Source organism: Stegostoma tigrinum, chromosome 9, assembly GCF_030684315.1.
Source record: "Stegostoma tigrinum isolate sSteTig4 chromosome 9, sSteTig4.hap1, whole genome shotgun sequence".
In the NCBI taxonomy this organism is placed as follows: Eukaryota; Metazoa; Chordata; class Chondrichthyes; order Orectolobiformes; family Stegostomatidae; genus Stegostoma; species Stegostoma tigrinum.
The window spans coordinates 20755670-20769878 of record NC_081362.1 but is presented as its reverse complement, the minus strand read 5'-3'; the positions used below and the strand labels follow the sequence as shown (position 1 = coordinate 20769878).

At 40.9% G+C, this 14209-nt stretch overlaps 1 protein-coding gene across 7 annotated transcripts in view; it reads left to right on the top strand.

Moving 5' to 3' along the window:
* The window catches only part of dhx57 (DEAH (Asp-Glu-Ala-Asp/His) box polypeptide 57), a 118437-nt gene that overhangs the window by 42238 nt on the left and 61990 nt on the right, over positions 1–14209 (top strand). For all 7 annotated transcript variants that reach the window (XM_048536123.2, XM_048536125.2, XM_048536124.2 and 4 more), the window contains exon 9: positions 2882–3006. In XM_048536123.2, the coding sequence (XP_048392080.2) occupies positions 2882–3006 (125 nt within the window). The remainder of the gene's footprint in view (positions 1–2881; positions 3007–14209) is intronic.

Genomic DNA, 14209 nt, shown 5'->3' with positions numbered 1-14209 from the left:
AACGTTTATCACTTAAAAATAAACTATTTACTGTTATTTATTCAAGATTTTATCTTTTTTTTTCACTGTGGCCTCAATATTCTGCATTTGTTTTGAATTTCTAAATAAATTGCTGTTTTCTTTATTCACAAATTTATCTTGTATTTCGGTGAAGATCGCTGCTGAATTCTCTATTTTTCTGAACTATAAGGTTAAACTGGTGTAATCTTTTCTCATCCATTTTGAACTGGGGATTGTAATATTTTAATTCTTAATTGTTTAAGCTTTAATGTGCTGCTTTGGTCATTGAAACTATATCGTGATAATGCCAAGATCTTTCTAAGTCCTCCTGTTCTAATTAATTTCCAATTTTTGTACACTTTTATCCCAAATAATAACTGTTTTTGGTGTTGTGAATGTATTGGTATTTATTTGCCTTTATAATCTCTTAAAATATTAATCCTAATCTTTTTATCAGTCTCTTATATATTGTTTTGCTACTTGTCATAGAATCATCTAGTCATACAGCACAGAAACAGAGCCTTTGGTTCAACTTGTCCATGATGACCAAGTTTCCCAAAATAATCTTGTCCCTTTTGCCTGCAACTGGCACATATCCCTCTAAACCTTTCCTATTCACATACCTATCCGAATGTCTTTTAAATGTTGTAACTGTACCTGCATCTACTACTACTTCTGGCAGTTGATTCCACATATGAACTATCCTGTGAGTGAAAAAGTTGCCCCTCATTTTCCTTGTAAATTTTTCCCCTCTCTCCTTAAAATTATGGCCTCTAATTTTGGACTCTCCAACTCTAGGAAAACACCTTTGCTGTTCGCCTTTTCTATGCCCCTGATGATTTTATAAACCTCTATAAGGTCACCCCTCAACCTGCTGTGCTCTAGTGGGGAAAAATCCAGCCTCCCCTTTATAATTCGAACCTTTCAGGCCAGGTAACATTCTTGTACATCTTTTCTGCATCCTCTCCAATTTAATAATATCATTCCTATAGCAGGGTGACTACACTCGTACACCATACTCCAGAAGTGGCCAGATTAATGTCCCGTATAACTGCAACATGATGTCCCAACTCCTAAACACTTCTGGAGCTTTAAGCAAATAAGACCAAATGTAGTTAAACTTAACTATTAAAAATGAGAAATAATGGGATCCAATCAGTGATCCTTGTAAATCTCTACTCAGCATCCCCCCCCCCGCCACGAGACCCAATCTCCCCACAAAATCTGCTGTGGCATTACATATCTTGAGTATTTCCAGTTTATTTCAAAACTGGAAATACTCACAGGTCTGGAAATGTTCATGGAGGGAATCATTGGCTCTTCAGTAAAAAGATAACAATCTGGAACTTTTTTTCGGTAAAAGGTCATGACTTGAAGTTAACTGTTTCCCTCCACACGCACATGCTGCTGGACCTGTTGAGTATTTCCAGCATTTTCTGTTTATATTTCAGATTTCTGAAATCACAGTATTTTGCTTTTGAATAACTTATATTAGATAGTTTCTTAACCATTTTCATGTTCTACTCTGTGACTTTTATATAGCAGGCCTTTTCATGTAGCAGTTCCTGTAAGTGCTCCAAAAATCCAAAGTCTATTTCGGGGATCAGACCACATTATCTGTAGTGACTACTCAGATGTTCTAATGATTTGCCAAACAGGATCTCATACCTTTAACTCTTTGCTGGCTGTGCCTTTATTACACTATCATTGTAAAGATATTCCTCGAGTATGCTGTTTAAAAGTAGATAATACAATGTGAGGCTGGATGAACACAGCAGGCCAAGCAGCATCTCAGGAGCACAAAAGCTTTTGTGCTCCTGAGATGCTGCTTGGCCTGCTGTGTTCATCCAGCCTCACATTGTATTATCTTGGAATTCTCCAGCATCTGCAGTTCCCATTATCTCTGTTTAAAGGTAGATTCTGTTTTTAGTAAATACTGATGTTGCACTGATCAGATGACTTTCTCAGACAACTTTTTTTGTACCTTTAAACTTATTTTGTTACAAATCTTCAAAGTCTCAATAGTGTTTAACAGTTTGTTGGTAACAGTAACCAGTATTTCTTCGTTTCTTACCTGCTTTGCAATAGCTTCGTCAAATGCATTCCTTTTGCCCAAGGAATATGCTAATGTTCAATTTTGTTAACTGCCTCTAATTGTAAAAGAACCCTCAGCTCCCGGGTGTGAAGCATAAATTGCAACATGTCCATGTCTTTTGAAAGGCTGTGAAACTGATCTGCTTAATTTTATATTTTCATTCTCACTGCCACTCATATGCTCACTGCTGTTCTAATTTCTTTCTACATGGATGTTTGTCAACTCTGCTGTAATTTTTGCTTCTGAGTCAAAAGGTTCTGGGTTCAAGTCCCACTTTAGGGATCTAGCACAAATCAAAGCCCACACTCCCTTGCTATTCTGAGAAAGCACTGCTCCACTGGAAGTGCTGTCTTTCAGATAAGACTGAGGTCCCTTTATACCTGGGTGCATGTAAAAGGTCCCATAACATTATTTTGAAGAAGAGCGCAGGGGGTTATCACTGGTGACCTGATCAATATTTGTTTTTCAGTTAACGTTGTGAGAAAGCAATATATTTGGTCATTATCATTGTTGCCATAATTTACTCTTGTACTGTATTTCCCCCACTTGATCACACTTTTGTCCTTTGAGCATGTAGAAATTCTGCATAGTCACCATTAATGTTTTAAAAGTGGTGTATTTTTCTTTAGTGGAGATATTTTTCAGTAATATTGCCTGCCTCATGCATAGCTTTTGTTCCCACATTCTCTTCAATTTGTGTGCATTTAAAAAAATTGATAATTTCTACCCTTCAATCCTAAATATGTATTGGTCTATCTTAGAAACTCATTTTGATCATATTTTCAGACGTCCTGTACAAGGCTGCTTTACTGCACTGCAGGAGTGCTACTCAGACGACTGGAAGCAGATCCAGATCTTCAAGGCGTGTCCCATGTTATTGTAGATGAAGTTCATGAAAGAACAGAGGAAAGGTAATTCTCTTTTTAATACTGGAGCAGCTGATTGTGATTTTCAGCACAGTTCAGGATTCTGCAAGAAGACACCAAAGTAGAAAAGCATTTGGGATTGTTGACCAGCTTAGAATTTAAAACAATAGTACTTGTGGGAAAAATGAAAGGAAGTATGAAGTTATAATTTTGAACTCATGGGAAAGCTTAAATAGTAGGCTACTCTGAGTCTTATTTTAAAGACAATAAGTAAAAGAGGAGCAAGTTTGGAATTTAGAAAGAACAAAGAAGGGACTTTTTGGAAGAGTCTTAGCCTTGATGATCATGGTAGAATAAAGAGAGGCAAGAATAATTGCAATAGGTGGAAACTGAAAGTGGATTGAACATTGTTGGGGTAGAATGATTAAATAAGTCACTAAATGCCCGGATTCCACTTCCAGCATCAAAGAGTTTCTTGAAATTGAAGCTCAGAAGCTTATCATCATGAATAGAGGATAACTAGGGAGAAGGTAGAACCACTCGAGGATAAAGCAAGGAACTTGTGTGTTTGGAGGCAGAGAATGTGGGTGAGATCCTAACTGAGTGCTTTGCGTCGGTATTCACCCTGGAGAAGGATATGGAGGATAGTGAGATTTGTGTGGAGCATGCTAATATGCCAGAGCATTTTCTGATCAAGAAAGACGTGGGTTTGGATCTCTTGAAGACTATTAACGTGGATAAGTCCCTGGAGCCCTAAGGTATTTACCTCAGGTTAGTGAGAGGGGCAAGAGAGGAGATTGCTGGGGCCTTGACCAAGATCTTTGTATCCTTGCTAGCCACTGGAGAGGTTGTGGAGGACTGGCAAATAGCTAATGTTATTCCTCTGTTCAGGAAGGGAAACAGAGATAATCTAGGAAACTACAGACTGGTGTGTCTCTCAGTGGTTGGGAACTTATTGTAGAGAATTCTTAGGGATAGGATTTACACACATTTTGGAAAAGCATGGCCTAATTAGGGACATTAGTATGACTTTGTGCAGGGCAGGTCAAGTCTTACTAACTTGATTGAATATTTCGAGGAGATGATAGAGGTGATTGATAAGGATAGAGCAGTAGATGTTGTTTACATGGATTTCGACAAGGTCCCTCATGGTAGGCTCATCCAGAAGGTTAAGATGCGTGGGGCCCACGGTGACTCAGCTGTGTGGATTAAGATTTGGTTTGCCTATAGAAGACAAAGGGTAGTGGTGGATAGGATTTTATCAGGCTGGAGGTCCATGACTTGTGGTGTTTTACAGGAATCCGTACTGGGACCTCTGCTGTTTGTGATATAAGTAAATGTCTTGGATGAAAATGTAGATGGGTGAGTTAGTAAGTTTGCAAATGATATAAAGATTGGTGGATGTTGTTGAAGGACACAGCAAAATCTAGGTCCGTTGCAGAAAATGCGTGGAGAAATGGCAGATGGAGTTTAATGTGAATAAGTGTGAGGGGCTGCATTTTGGGAGATTAAATGCTAGGGAAAAGTATACAGTCAATGACAGGGCTCTGATCAGCATTGATGTACGGAAGGATCTTGGGGTTCAAGTCTACAGCTCCCTGAAAGTAGCTTTGCAAATAGATAGGGTGGTAAAGAAGGCATATAGCATGCTTGCCTTTACGTGTCGAGGAATTGAGTACAAGAGTCAGGATGCCATGTTCCAGCTTTATAAGACTTTGGTTAGGCCACATTTTGAGTGCTACGTTCAGTTCTGGTCACCACATTACAGGTAGGATGTGGCTGCTTTGGAGAGGGTGCAGAAGAGGTTTACCAGGATGCTACCTGGATTAAAGGGTATGAGCTATAAGGAGAAGCTAGAAAAATTCGGGTTGTTTTCCCTTGAGCGGTGGAGGCTGAGGGAGACTTGTCAAAAGTCTGCAAAATTATGAGGTGTATGGTTCGGGTTGATGGTCAGAATCTTTTTCCCAGAGTTGAAGTGCCTAATACTTGGGCGCGCTCAAGCTGAGAGGGGAGTGTTTTTTTTACCAAGAGTGATAGGAGTCTGGAATGCACTGCCAGGTATTGTAGTGGAGGCAAATATGATAAAGGCATTTCGGAGGTTTTTAGATATGCACATGAAAATGCAAAGAATGGCAGGATGTGGACCAAGGGCAGGCAGAAGGGATTAATTTAATTTGGCAACATGTCTAGCATAACATGGGTCCAAGGCCTCATTCCAGTGCTATACAGTTCTATGTTCTATGAAAAAAGGAAAGACATGAACTTACATTTGTTTTCAGTCTGCCTATAACAATCACAGACCATTCATATTATTACGTAATTTCTTACACACCCAGTCAAATTAATCATGTGACTGTACAATCAGTGATGGGCAACCTTATAGACAACTCTCAGCCTTCCATGATCTCATGATGATATTTACCAGACACCCTTATTTTTATCACTGGGGCTTTCACATTGCATTGTATTTAACACATTCCAATACTGCTGACTTCTGCACCTATAATTCTCCTTGCTAGTAGTGTGGGACCGTCCCTTAGTGTAGGCTGTCTTGTCCTGAGGATTTTTAGTGGAATCTCTTTAATACTTATTCTGTTTTTTTTAAATTTAGGTTACATGTCAAAATCTATAACTAATTTGAGATCCACAACAATGATTGTCTGGAAATCCTAAATAGATTAAATCTATTTATGATGAATCTCAAATTTTAAATTAGCTAGGCATGGAATTTTTCTATTAGCACACACAGGGTATCCTTTCCCAACTGTCTCAATGTAAACAACTGTGTCTGTAACAGGATCCTTTGGTACTGCCTTAATCTTGTAACCTTGCACAGAACATAGAACAATACAGTGCAGAACAGGCCCTTGATGTTGCGCCGACCTGTGAACTGATCTAAGCCCATCTCCCTAGACTATCCCATCATCATCCATATGCTTATCCAAGGACTGTTTAAACGTCCCTAATGTGGCTGAGTTAACTACATTGGCAGGCAGGGCATTCCACACCCTTACCACTCTGAGTAAAGAACCTGCCTCTGACATCTGTCTTAAATCTATCACCCCTCAATTTGCAGCTGTGCCCCCTCGTACAAGCTGACATCATCATCCTAGGAAAAAGACTCTCAATGTCCACCCTATCTAATCCTCTGATCATTTTGTATGTATATTTTATCTACTGAGCAACAATTGTTCTAACTTATGATTCAATACAAACTGCACCAAACAAGCTAACCTAAGTCAACCAAAAACTATTTTCGGCCATCTTGTGTGCTTTCAACCATGAGCAGCTTTTCGGCCATTTTATGCTGCTTTCAGCTATGGGTAGCCCCAGCAAATAGTATGGATGCTGAAATAACTCCACACAGGCTGGTATCCCATCACAAAGTCACCCTTTATTTACATGTGGAGAGACGTTGACACTGATCAAGCTCTCAGAATGAACAGGATGGCTGGCGCTCATTTTTTTGTTTAATCTTTTAGCCAGGGCTCCCTGATTGGGACTGTTAATCTGGTCCAATTAGGGAGCCAGTATTCTGTGAGGTCCACCTGGCTGACCCCTTTACAATCACTACAGATGCATTTTGGAAAAGTGTATGAAAGAGTGTAACAGATAGATGTACTGACAAAGTGAAAGGAATGAAGATGGGAAGCAATGCATATGGAGTACCACCACCATTGTAGACCATTGGGTTGATTGGCCTGTTTCCATACTGTCAATTCTGTTTATAGGTATGAACAGGTTCATCTGTCAGAGTCTGAGCTTTTCCTTGTTCCCTGTAGGGTGGCACAGTGGCTCAGTGGTTAACACTGCAGCCTCGCAGCGCCAGGGACCCAGGTTCGATTCTAGCCTCTGGCGACTGTCTGTGTGGAGTTTGCACATTCTCCCCATGTCTGCGTGGGTTTCCTCCGGGTGCTCCGGTTTCCTCCCACAGCCCAAAGATGTGCAGGCTAGGTAGATTGGCCGTGCTAAATTGTCCGTAGTGTTCAGGGGTGTGTGGGTTATAGGGGGATGGGTCTGGGTGGGATGCTTCAGGGAACGGTGTGAACGTGTTGGGCCAAAGGGCCTGTTTCCACACTATAGGGAATGTAATCTTACCTAATCTGTCCATGATGCATCCTGAAGTAACTTTGTATTATTTTTGGCTCTTAACAGCACTGTAGAACATAGAATAGTACAGCACAGGAACACTCCCTATGACCTACCATGCCTGTGCCATTTTCAACTAATCCCATCTGCCTGTACATGACCTGTATGTGTCTGTTCCTGCCAGTTCATGTGTCTGTCTAAATTCCTCTTAAAACATTGCTATCATATCTGCGTCTATCACCTTTTCCTGGCAGCACCTACCTCTCTGTCATTTTTAAACAAAAACATGCTTCACACATCTCCTTTAAACTTTTCCCCTCTCACCTTAAATCCATGCCCCCTAATTTTTGATGTTTCTACCTTGGGATAAAGACTCCACCTATTCACCCTATCCAGCTCTCTCATAATTTTATGCACTTCGATCCGATTGCCCCTCAGCCTCTGATGCTCTCGCGAAAATAATCCAAGTTCGTCCAAGTTCTCCTTATAGCTAATACATTCTAATACATTCTAATCCATGCAATATCCTGGTAAGCCTCTTTTGCACCCTCTTCACATGTTTATGACCTTCCTATTGTGTGGTGACCAGAACTGTACACAGTACTCAAATGTGGCCTAACCAAAGTTTTATATAGCTGCGACTTGACTTACCAACTTCAATACTCAGTGCTCCGACCGATGAAGGCAAGTATGTTGTACTCCTCCTTTACCTCCTAATCCACCTGCATTGCCACTTTCAGGGAGCTATGGACTTAAACCCCAAGATCCCTCTGTATATCAGTGCTCCTAAGGGTCCTACCATTTACAGTAAACTGTCTACTTGCATTTGACTTTCCAAAATTGATCATTTCTCACTTGTCTGGATTAAACTCCATCTACCATTTCTCTGCCCAACTTTCCAACTGGTGCATATCCTGTTGTATCCTTTGACAACCTTCCATACTATCCATAACTCCTCTGATTTTCTTGTCATCTACAAACTTACTAATTAGACTACCTACATTTTTGTCTGTCATTCATATATACAAACAACGGAGGTCTTAGCACTGATCATTGTGTAATACCACTAGTCACAGACCTCCAATCAGAAAAATACCTCTCCACAACTACCCTTTGCCTTCTATTTGTATCTAACTTGCCAACTCATCATGGATCCCATTTGACTTAATATTCTAGACCATCCTACCATGAAGCACCTTATCATATGTTTTAGTAAAGTCCATGTAGACAACAGTTACTGCCCTCTCCTCAATCATTTTTCCGTTTCCTCAAAAAACTCAATCAAATTAGTGAGAAAAGACCTCCCCTGGTCTTATGCTGACTATCCATAATAAATCCATTCTTTTTCACATGCAAGTATCTTCTCCACCTTTCCTGTGTCCAATCACAATATTCAGAACCCAAGCTACAAATCTGCTCTAAAATCTTAGAGACCTGTGGGCGAAGCATGTTCAATGGGCATGGAAATGGGAGAACTACACTAAATGACAGGGCACTACCCATGAACAACTCTACTTCCTACTAGTACACAGGAAAGCCACACACACTGACCAAGTACTGAATTTCAACAGCAACCACCCTAACACGCACACATGAAGTTGCGAGAGAACATTATTTAAACTGGCAATAACACTGCAACAGCACAGAGCTACGCCAAGAAGAAGAGTACCTCTTCCAAGTATTCAAAGACAACGGATACGCCCTGAAAAACTGGGTCAGAAGATGCCTATCGCACACACGACAATGGAAAGATACTACATGCCCCCGAAACCTTCACCATGCTACCTTACATCAGGAACACATCTGAACTGACCACAAGGCTCCTACAACCACTGGGCATCAGAATAGCACACAAACCCAGATCAATCCTACACCAACTGCTCACCCGGACCAAAGACCACTAGCCACAATGGACAGGATCAGTGTCATACACAAGATTCTCTACAGAGGCTGTGACAGACACTACATTGGACAATCTGGAAGGAAATTAACCACAAGGGTACACGAACATCAATTGGCAACAAAAAGACATGACCAATACTCACTCATCTCCATCCACATGGATAAGGAGAACCACCAATTTGATTGGGACAACACCAGGATCCTGGGGCAAGCAAAGCAGAGACAAGCATGGGGATTCCTAGAATCATGGTACTCCACAAAGAAAGCCATCAATAAATGCATAGAGCTAGACCCCATATGCATTCCATTGTGAAGGAAAACCGGAAGTGAAGTAATCCAGCTCATCAGACACCAGAGTTTAACAGGTGGGAAAACATAACAGCACTTCATCGGAGGCCACACTGATGATTACCCAGTAGGGTAATGAAATGTCTGTGGAACAACAAACCACAACATCCACAATCCGAGCTACAAATCTGCTCTTAAAAAAAAATCTTAGCTTGACAGAGATCTTTGTATCCTGTCTCCTCTCTTGCCTCCCTCAATATCTTGGAATAGATCCCATCAGCCCCGGGGAGCTACTTCAGTGTTTTTCAAGATATCCTCCACCACCACCTTCTTAATATCAATATGCTCTAGAGCATCAACAAACCCTTTCTAATCTTACAATCGTACAAAATCCTTTGGAACAACATGAATCATCGAATCCCTATGGTACGGAAGCAGGTCATTTGGCCCTCCAAAGAGCATCCTACCCATGTCATCTCACATTTCCCATGGCTGAACCCCACATCCGTGGTTACTATGGGCAATTTAGCTTGGCCAGTCCACCTAACCTGTACACCTTTAGACTCTGGGAGGAAACCTGATTACCCAGAGGAAATTCACACAGATACGGGGTGCATGTACAAACTCCACACAGACAGTCACCCAAGAGTGAATTCAAACCCTGGTACTTGGCACTGTGGGGCAGCAGTGCTAACCATTGAGTCAGCGTGCTGCCCTTTGGGGAAACCTATGAGGTAATGAAAAAGTGGTGGAGTAACAGTCTTATGAAGAAATGAAATGAGGACATTTATGAGAGGTGATCTTGGCTGGGATGATGTAAAATCCGTTTGGATGAAGGTAAACAAGGGAAAGAAGACTCTCACAGGAGTAGTGTGCAGACCCCCAAACCTAACCAATCTGTGAGAAGGATATAAATCAACAAATAACAGGAATATGTAAAAGAATAGAGCAATAATTATTGACTTTAATCTTCATATTGATTGGGTCAGTCAAGTTGGAAAGGGTAGATATGACACTGAATTCATAGAATGCACTAGCGATAGTTTCCTAGAACAATGTGTCATGGACATAACCAGAGAACAGACCACCCTTGATCTGTAATGGGTAATGAGACAAGTTTAATAAATAACCGAAGAGTAAAAGGCTTCTTAGGAAGTAGTGATCACAATATGCTCCAATTTAATACTCAGTTTGAGTGTGAGTACCTTGGTTCAGAGACAATGGTATTTAACTTACAGGGAATTACAATGAACTGAAGATAGTTAGCTAAAGTGGACTGGGCAGATACATTAGCAAGAAAGACAGTAAGCAAACAATTGCACGCATTTAAGGAGGCAATTCATCACTGTCAGCAAAAATACATTCCAGTAAGGAGGAAAGATTCTGAGAGGGACAAACCAACCACAGCTAACCAAAGAAGTTAAGTAGAGTATAAGATTGAAAGGAAAAGCATATAAAGAAGGCGAAGGTCAGTGATAGCCCTGAAGACTCAGTAAATTTAGAATCCAGCAAAGGAGGACTTAAAAGATAATAAATTGAGCAAGTAAACCACAAGGGTGAACCGGTGAGGAATATAAAAACTGACAATAAGATCTTCTTTTATTGCATAAAAAGGAAGAGATAAGTCAAAGTAAACTGAGAAAATGAATCTGGGGGGTGTGTTTTGGGGAAAAGGAAATGACAGAGAAGCTAAACAAATATTTGCATCAGTCTTTACAATGGAGTACAGGGGAGGAATTAAATACTATCTACTCACTAGAGAAGTACTATTAGACAAACTAATGGGGCTAAAAACAGTTAAATTCCCTGGCCAATGATGGCTTGTATCTGAGAGAGGTATAAACCGTTTACAGAGAGATATTTGTAGGTGAAGTAAATGAGCAAATAGAATATAACGTGAGAAAATGTGAAGTTGTTCATTTTGGAAGGGAGAACAGAAGAACAGTATCATTTAAATGGAGAAAAAATGCAGAAAGCTGCAACCCATAGCGACTTGGAGCTACTTGTGCACAAATCACATTAAGCTGTCACACAGGTGCAGCAGGAGGGCTAACAGAATGTTGGCTTTTATTTCAAGGGGTTTGGAGTATGAGAGTAGGGACTGTAACTGTAGAAAGTGCTGATGAGACCACATGTAGAGTACCGAGAGCAGTTTTGGTCCCCTTACTTAGGAAAGTTATTATTCCATTGGAGGCAGTTCAGAGAAGGTTCACTCTGATCCCTGTCTAGAGGAATTGTCTTGTGAGTTAGGCTGAACAGGTTGGGACTGTACTCACTGGAGTTTAGATGGATGAGAGGTGATCTCATTGAATCAAAAAGATTCTTAAGGGGCTTGACACAGTAATTGCTGAGAGGATGTTTCCCCTCATGGGAAAGTCAAGGAAGAGGGCATAGTCTCACAATAAAGGAATGCCAATTTAAGACCGAGATGAGGAGCAATTTTTTCTCTCAGGTTTGAGAGTCTTTGTAACTCCTTGCCATAAGGAGCTGTGGGGACAGAATCTTTGTGTATATTTAAGGCTAAGTAGGTAGATTCTGGTGAATCTAGGATTATGGGTAAAACTCGGGAAAGTGAATGTGAGGAATGTTGGATCAGCCATGGTCCTATTGAATGGCGACCAGGCGGGAGGGAATGAATGGCTGACTTCTGTTCCTCCTTCATATGGTTTTATGGATATCTTTTCAACAGTGACTTATGTGTAACAGAGAACCTTGGTTACTCTGTGTTCTTATGTGTGCTTCTCCCGATCTTAGCTTGGATTTTGGGTGCAGAAGGAAGCACAAGCACATCCTTGACAGTATTTCTCCCTTTATCCCCAAGGAATCAAAGCCAGAATGAGTAATGAGAAGTTTGGATCAACTAGGAACACTTCACACAGTTAGTTCTAATGATTGAAGTTGGGGGTCAATGAATAAAGATTACTTACTTTTTTAAATCCCTCAACTAGGTGAAATGATCTTGATCAAAAAAGAACAGTAAAGGAGGTTTCTGATTAAGCTCTTTATCTCCATCTTGTGGAGGTAATAAAAAAAGCTCATGTTTTCACGTGTTTTACTTACATTTGTTCATGATAGCTGTTGCTATGACAATGTGTTTGGAAATAGTGCTGAACCCAATAGGTCAACAGTGAGCTGGTGCTCAGTTTTCATAGAATCTTTCATTGATCAAGAGCTTTTGAAAGCTTGATACTATCACATCTCCTCTAGTTGTTCCTTTGTCTTCATATAGTAGACCATTCAATGTTTCTTTAGGACCTCTCCTCTATTACTTCCGTAACACAAATCTCACTTGGTTCAATGTCTACCTGTCCCAGTGCACAGCCAATAATGCTTCCTTTTCCTGCCCTCATACCTGGTCATTTAAAAGGGAGGATCCTTGTGTACCCCAAACAACAGCATAGCATATGTATAGTAGTGGGCCCAAGTTTCATCCTTCTGTTAGTACTCCATTTACTTGTCCCCCAACATCAAATTATTAATGGACAACAACTTCATCCAACTTAGAATAACGTTGTTTCTGTCAATTTTGTGTCCTCCCCTTTGGTTATGTCTGGCTCTCTGATTGCTGCTCAGTCTAAAACATGCAATTTATATCCCGTTTGATCCGAAGTTGAATTTCAAATCCATATTCTAACTAACCAAGACCACCACCTCATAATTCCCTAAAACTTCACTACTAAAATATCCTGCATTTAAGTCTTGATTCCCTAACACACGTAACTTCACAAATATCCATTGATGTCCTACCTTACAATGCTTCTAACTTTGACTACAGTTAGCCTAGTGCTATTAACTCTTGACTAGTAATCCAGAAACTCAGCTAATGTTCTGGGAACCTGGGTTTGAATTCAACCACAGCGGGTGATCGAATGTGAATTCAATAAAAAAAGTCTGGAATTAAGAATCTACTGATAATCATGAAACTATTGTTGATTTTCAGTAAAACCGGTCTGTCTCACTAATGTTCTTCAGAGAAAGAAATCTACCATCCTCACCTAGTATGGCCTACATGTGACTGCAGACCCACAGTAATGTGGTTGACTCACCTGCCTTGTGAAATGGCCTAGCAAGACACGCATTTGTATCAGATGCTACAAAGTCTCAAAAAAGATATGAAACTGGAAATTCCAGTTAACATTGACCTTGGTACTAGAAAAGACAATGGCGGAAACAGTCCTGTCGACCCTACAAAGCCCTCCTTACTAATATCTGGGGGCTATTGCCAAAAGTGGGAAAGCTGTCTCATAGGCTAGTCAAGCAACACCTAACTTTATCATATGGTACGATCCTATGAGTGTGATTGTGTCCCAGACACCACCATCACCATCCCTGGATATGTCCTGTCCCATAGGCAGAAGTGGTGACACAGTGGTAATGTGCTTGAGAGGTATACAACATTGACTGTAGATCCTGTGCAGTCTCATGGCTTCGGGTTGAACATGGACAAGGAAGCCTCGGACCATGTTCCACGTACTGTACCCTCTCTGCTGATGAATCAGTACTCCTCCATGTTGACTAACACGTGGAGGAAGTACTGAGGGTGCAAAGGCTAAATGTCCTCTGGGTAGGGGATTTCAAAGTCCACCACCAAGAGTGGCTCAGCGGCAGTGTTAGCGATCGAGCTGCTTGGGCCCTTTCTGACATATCTGCCAGACCAGGTCTGCAGCAAGTGGTGAGGAAACCAACAAGGGGGAAAACCTACTTGACCTCATCCTCACCAATCTGCTGGCTGCAGATACACTTGTCCATGACAGTATTGGTAAGAGTGACCACTGCACAATCCTTGTGGAGATCAAGTCCCAGCTACACAGTGAGAGTATCCTGTCTCATGTTGCGTGGCACTATCACTGTTCTAAATAGAACGGACATTACAACCAATCTAGCAACTCAGGACACGAAGTACTGTGGGCCATCAACAGCAGCAGCGTTATACTCCAACACAATTTGTAACCTCATCGCCCACCATATC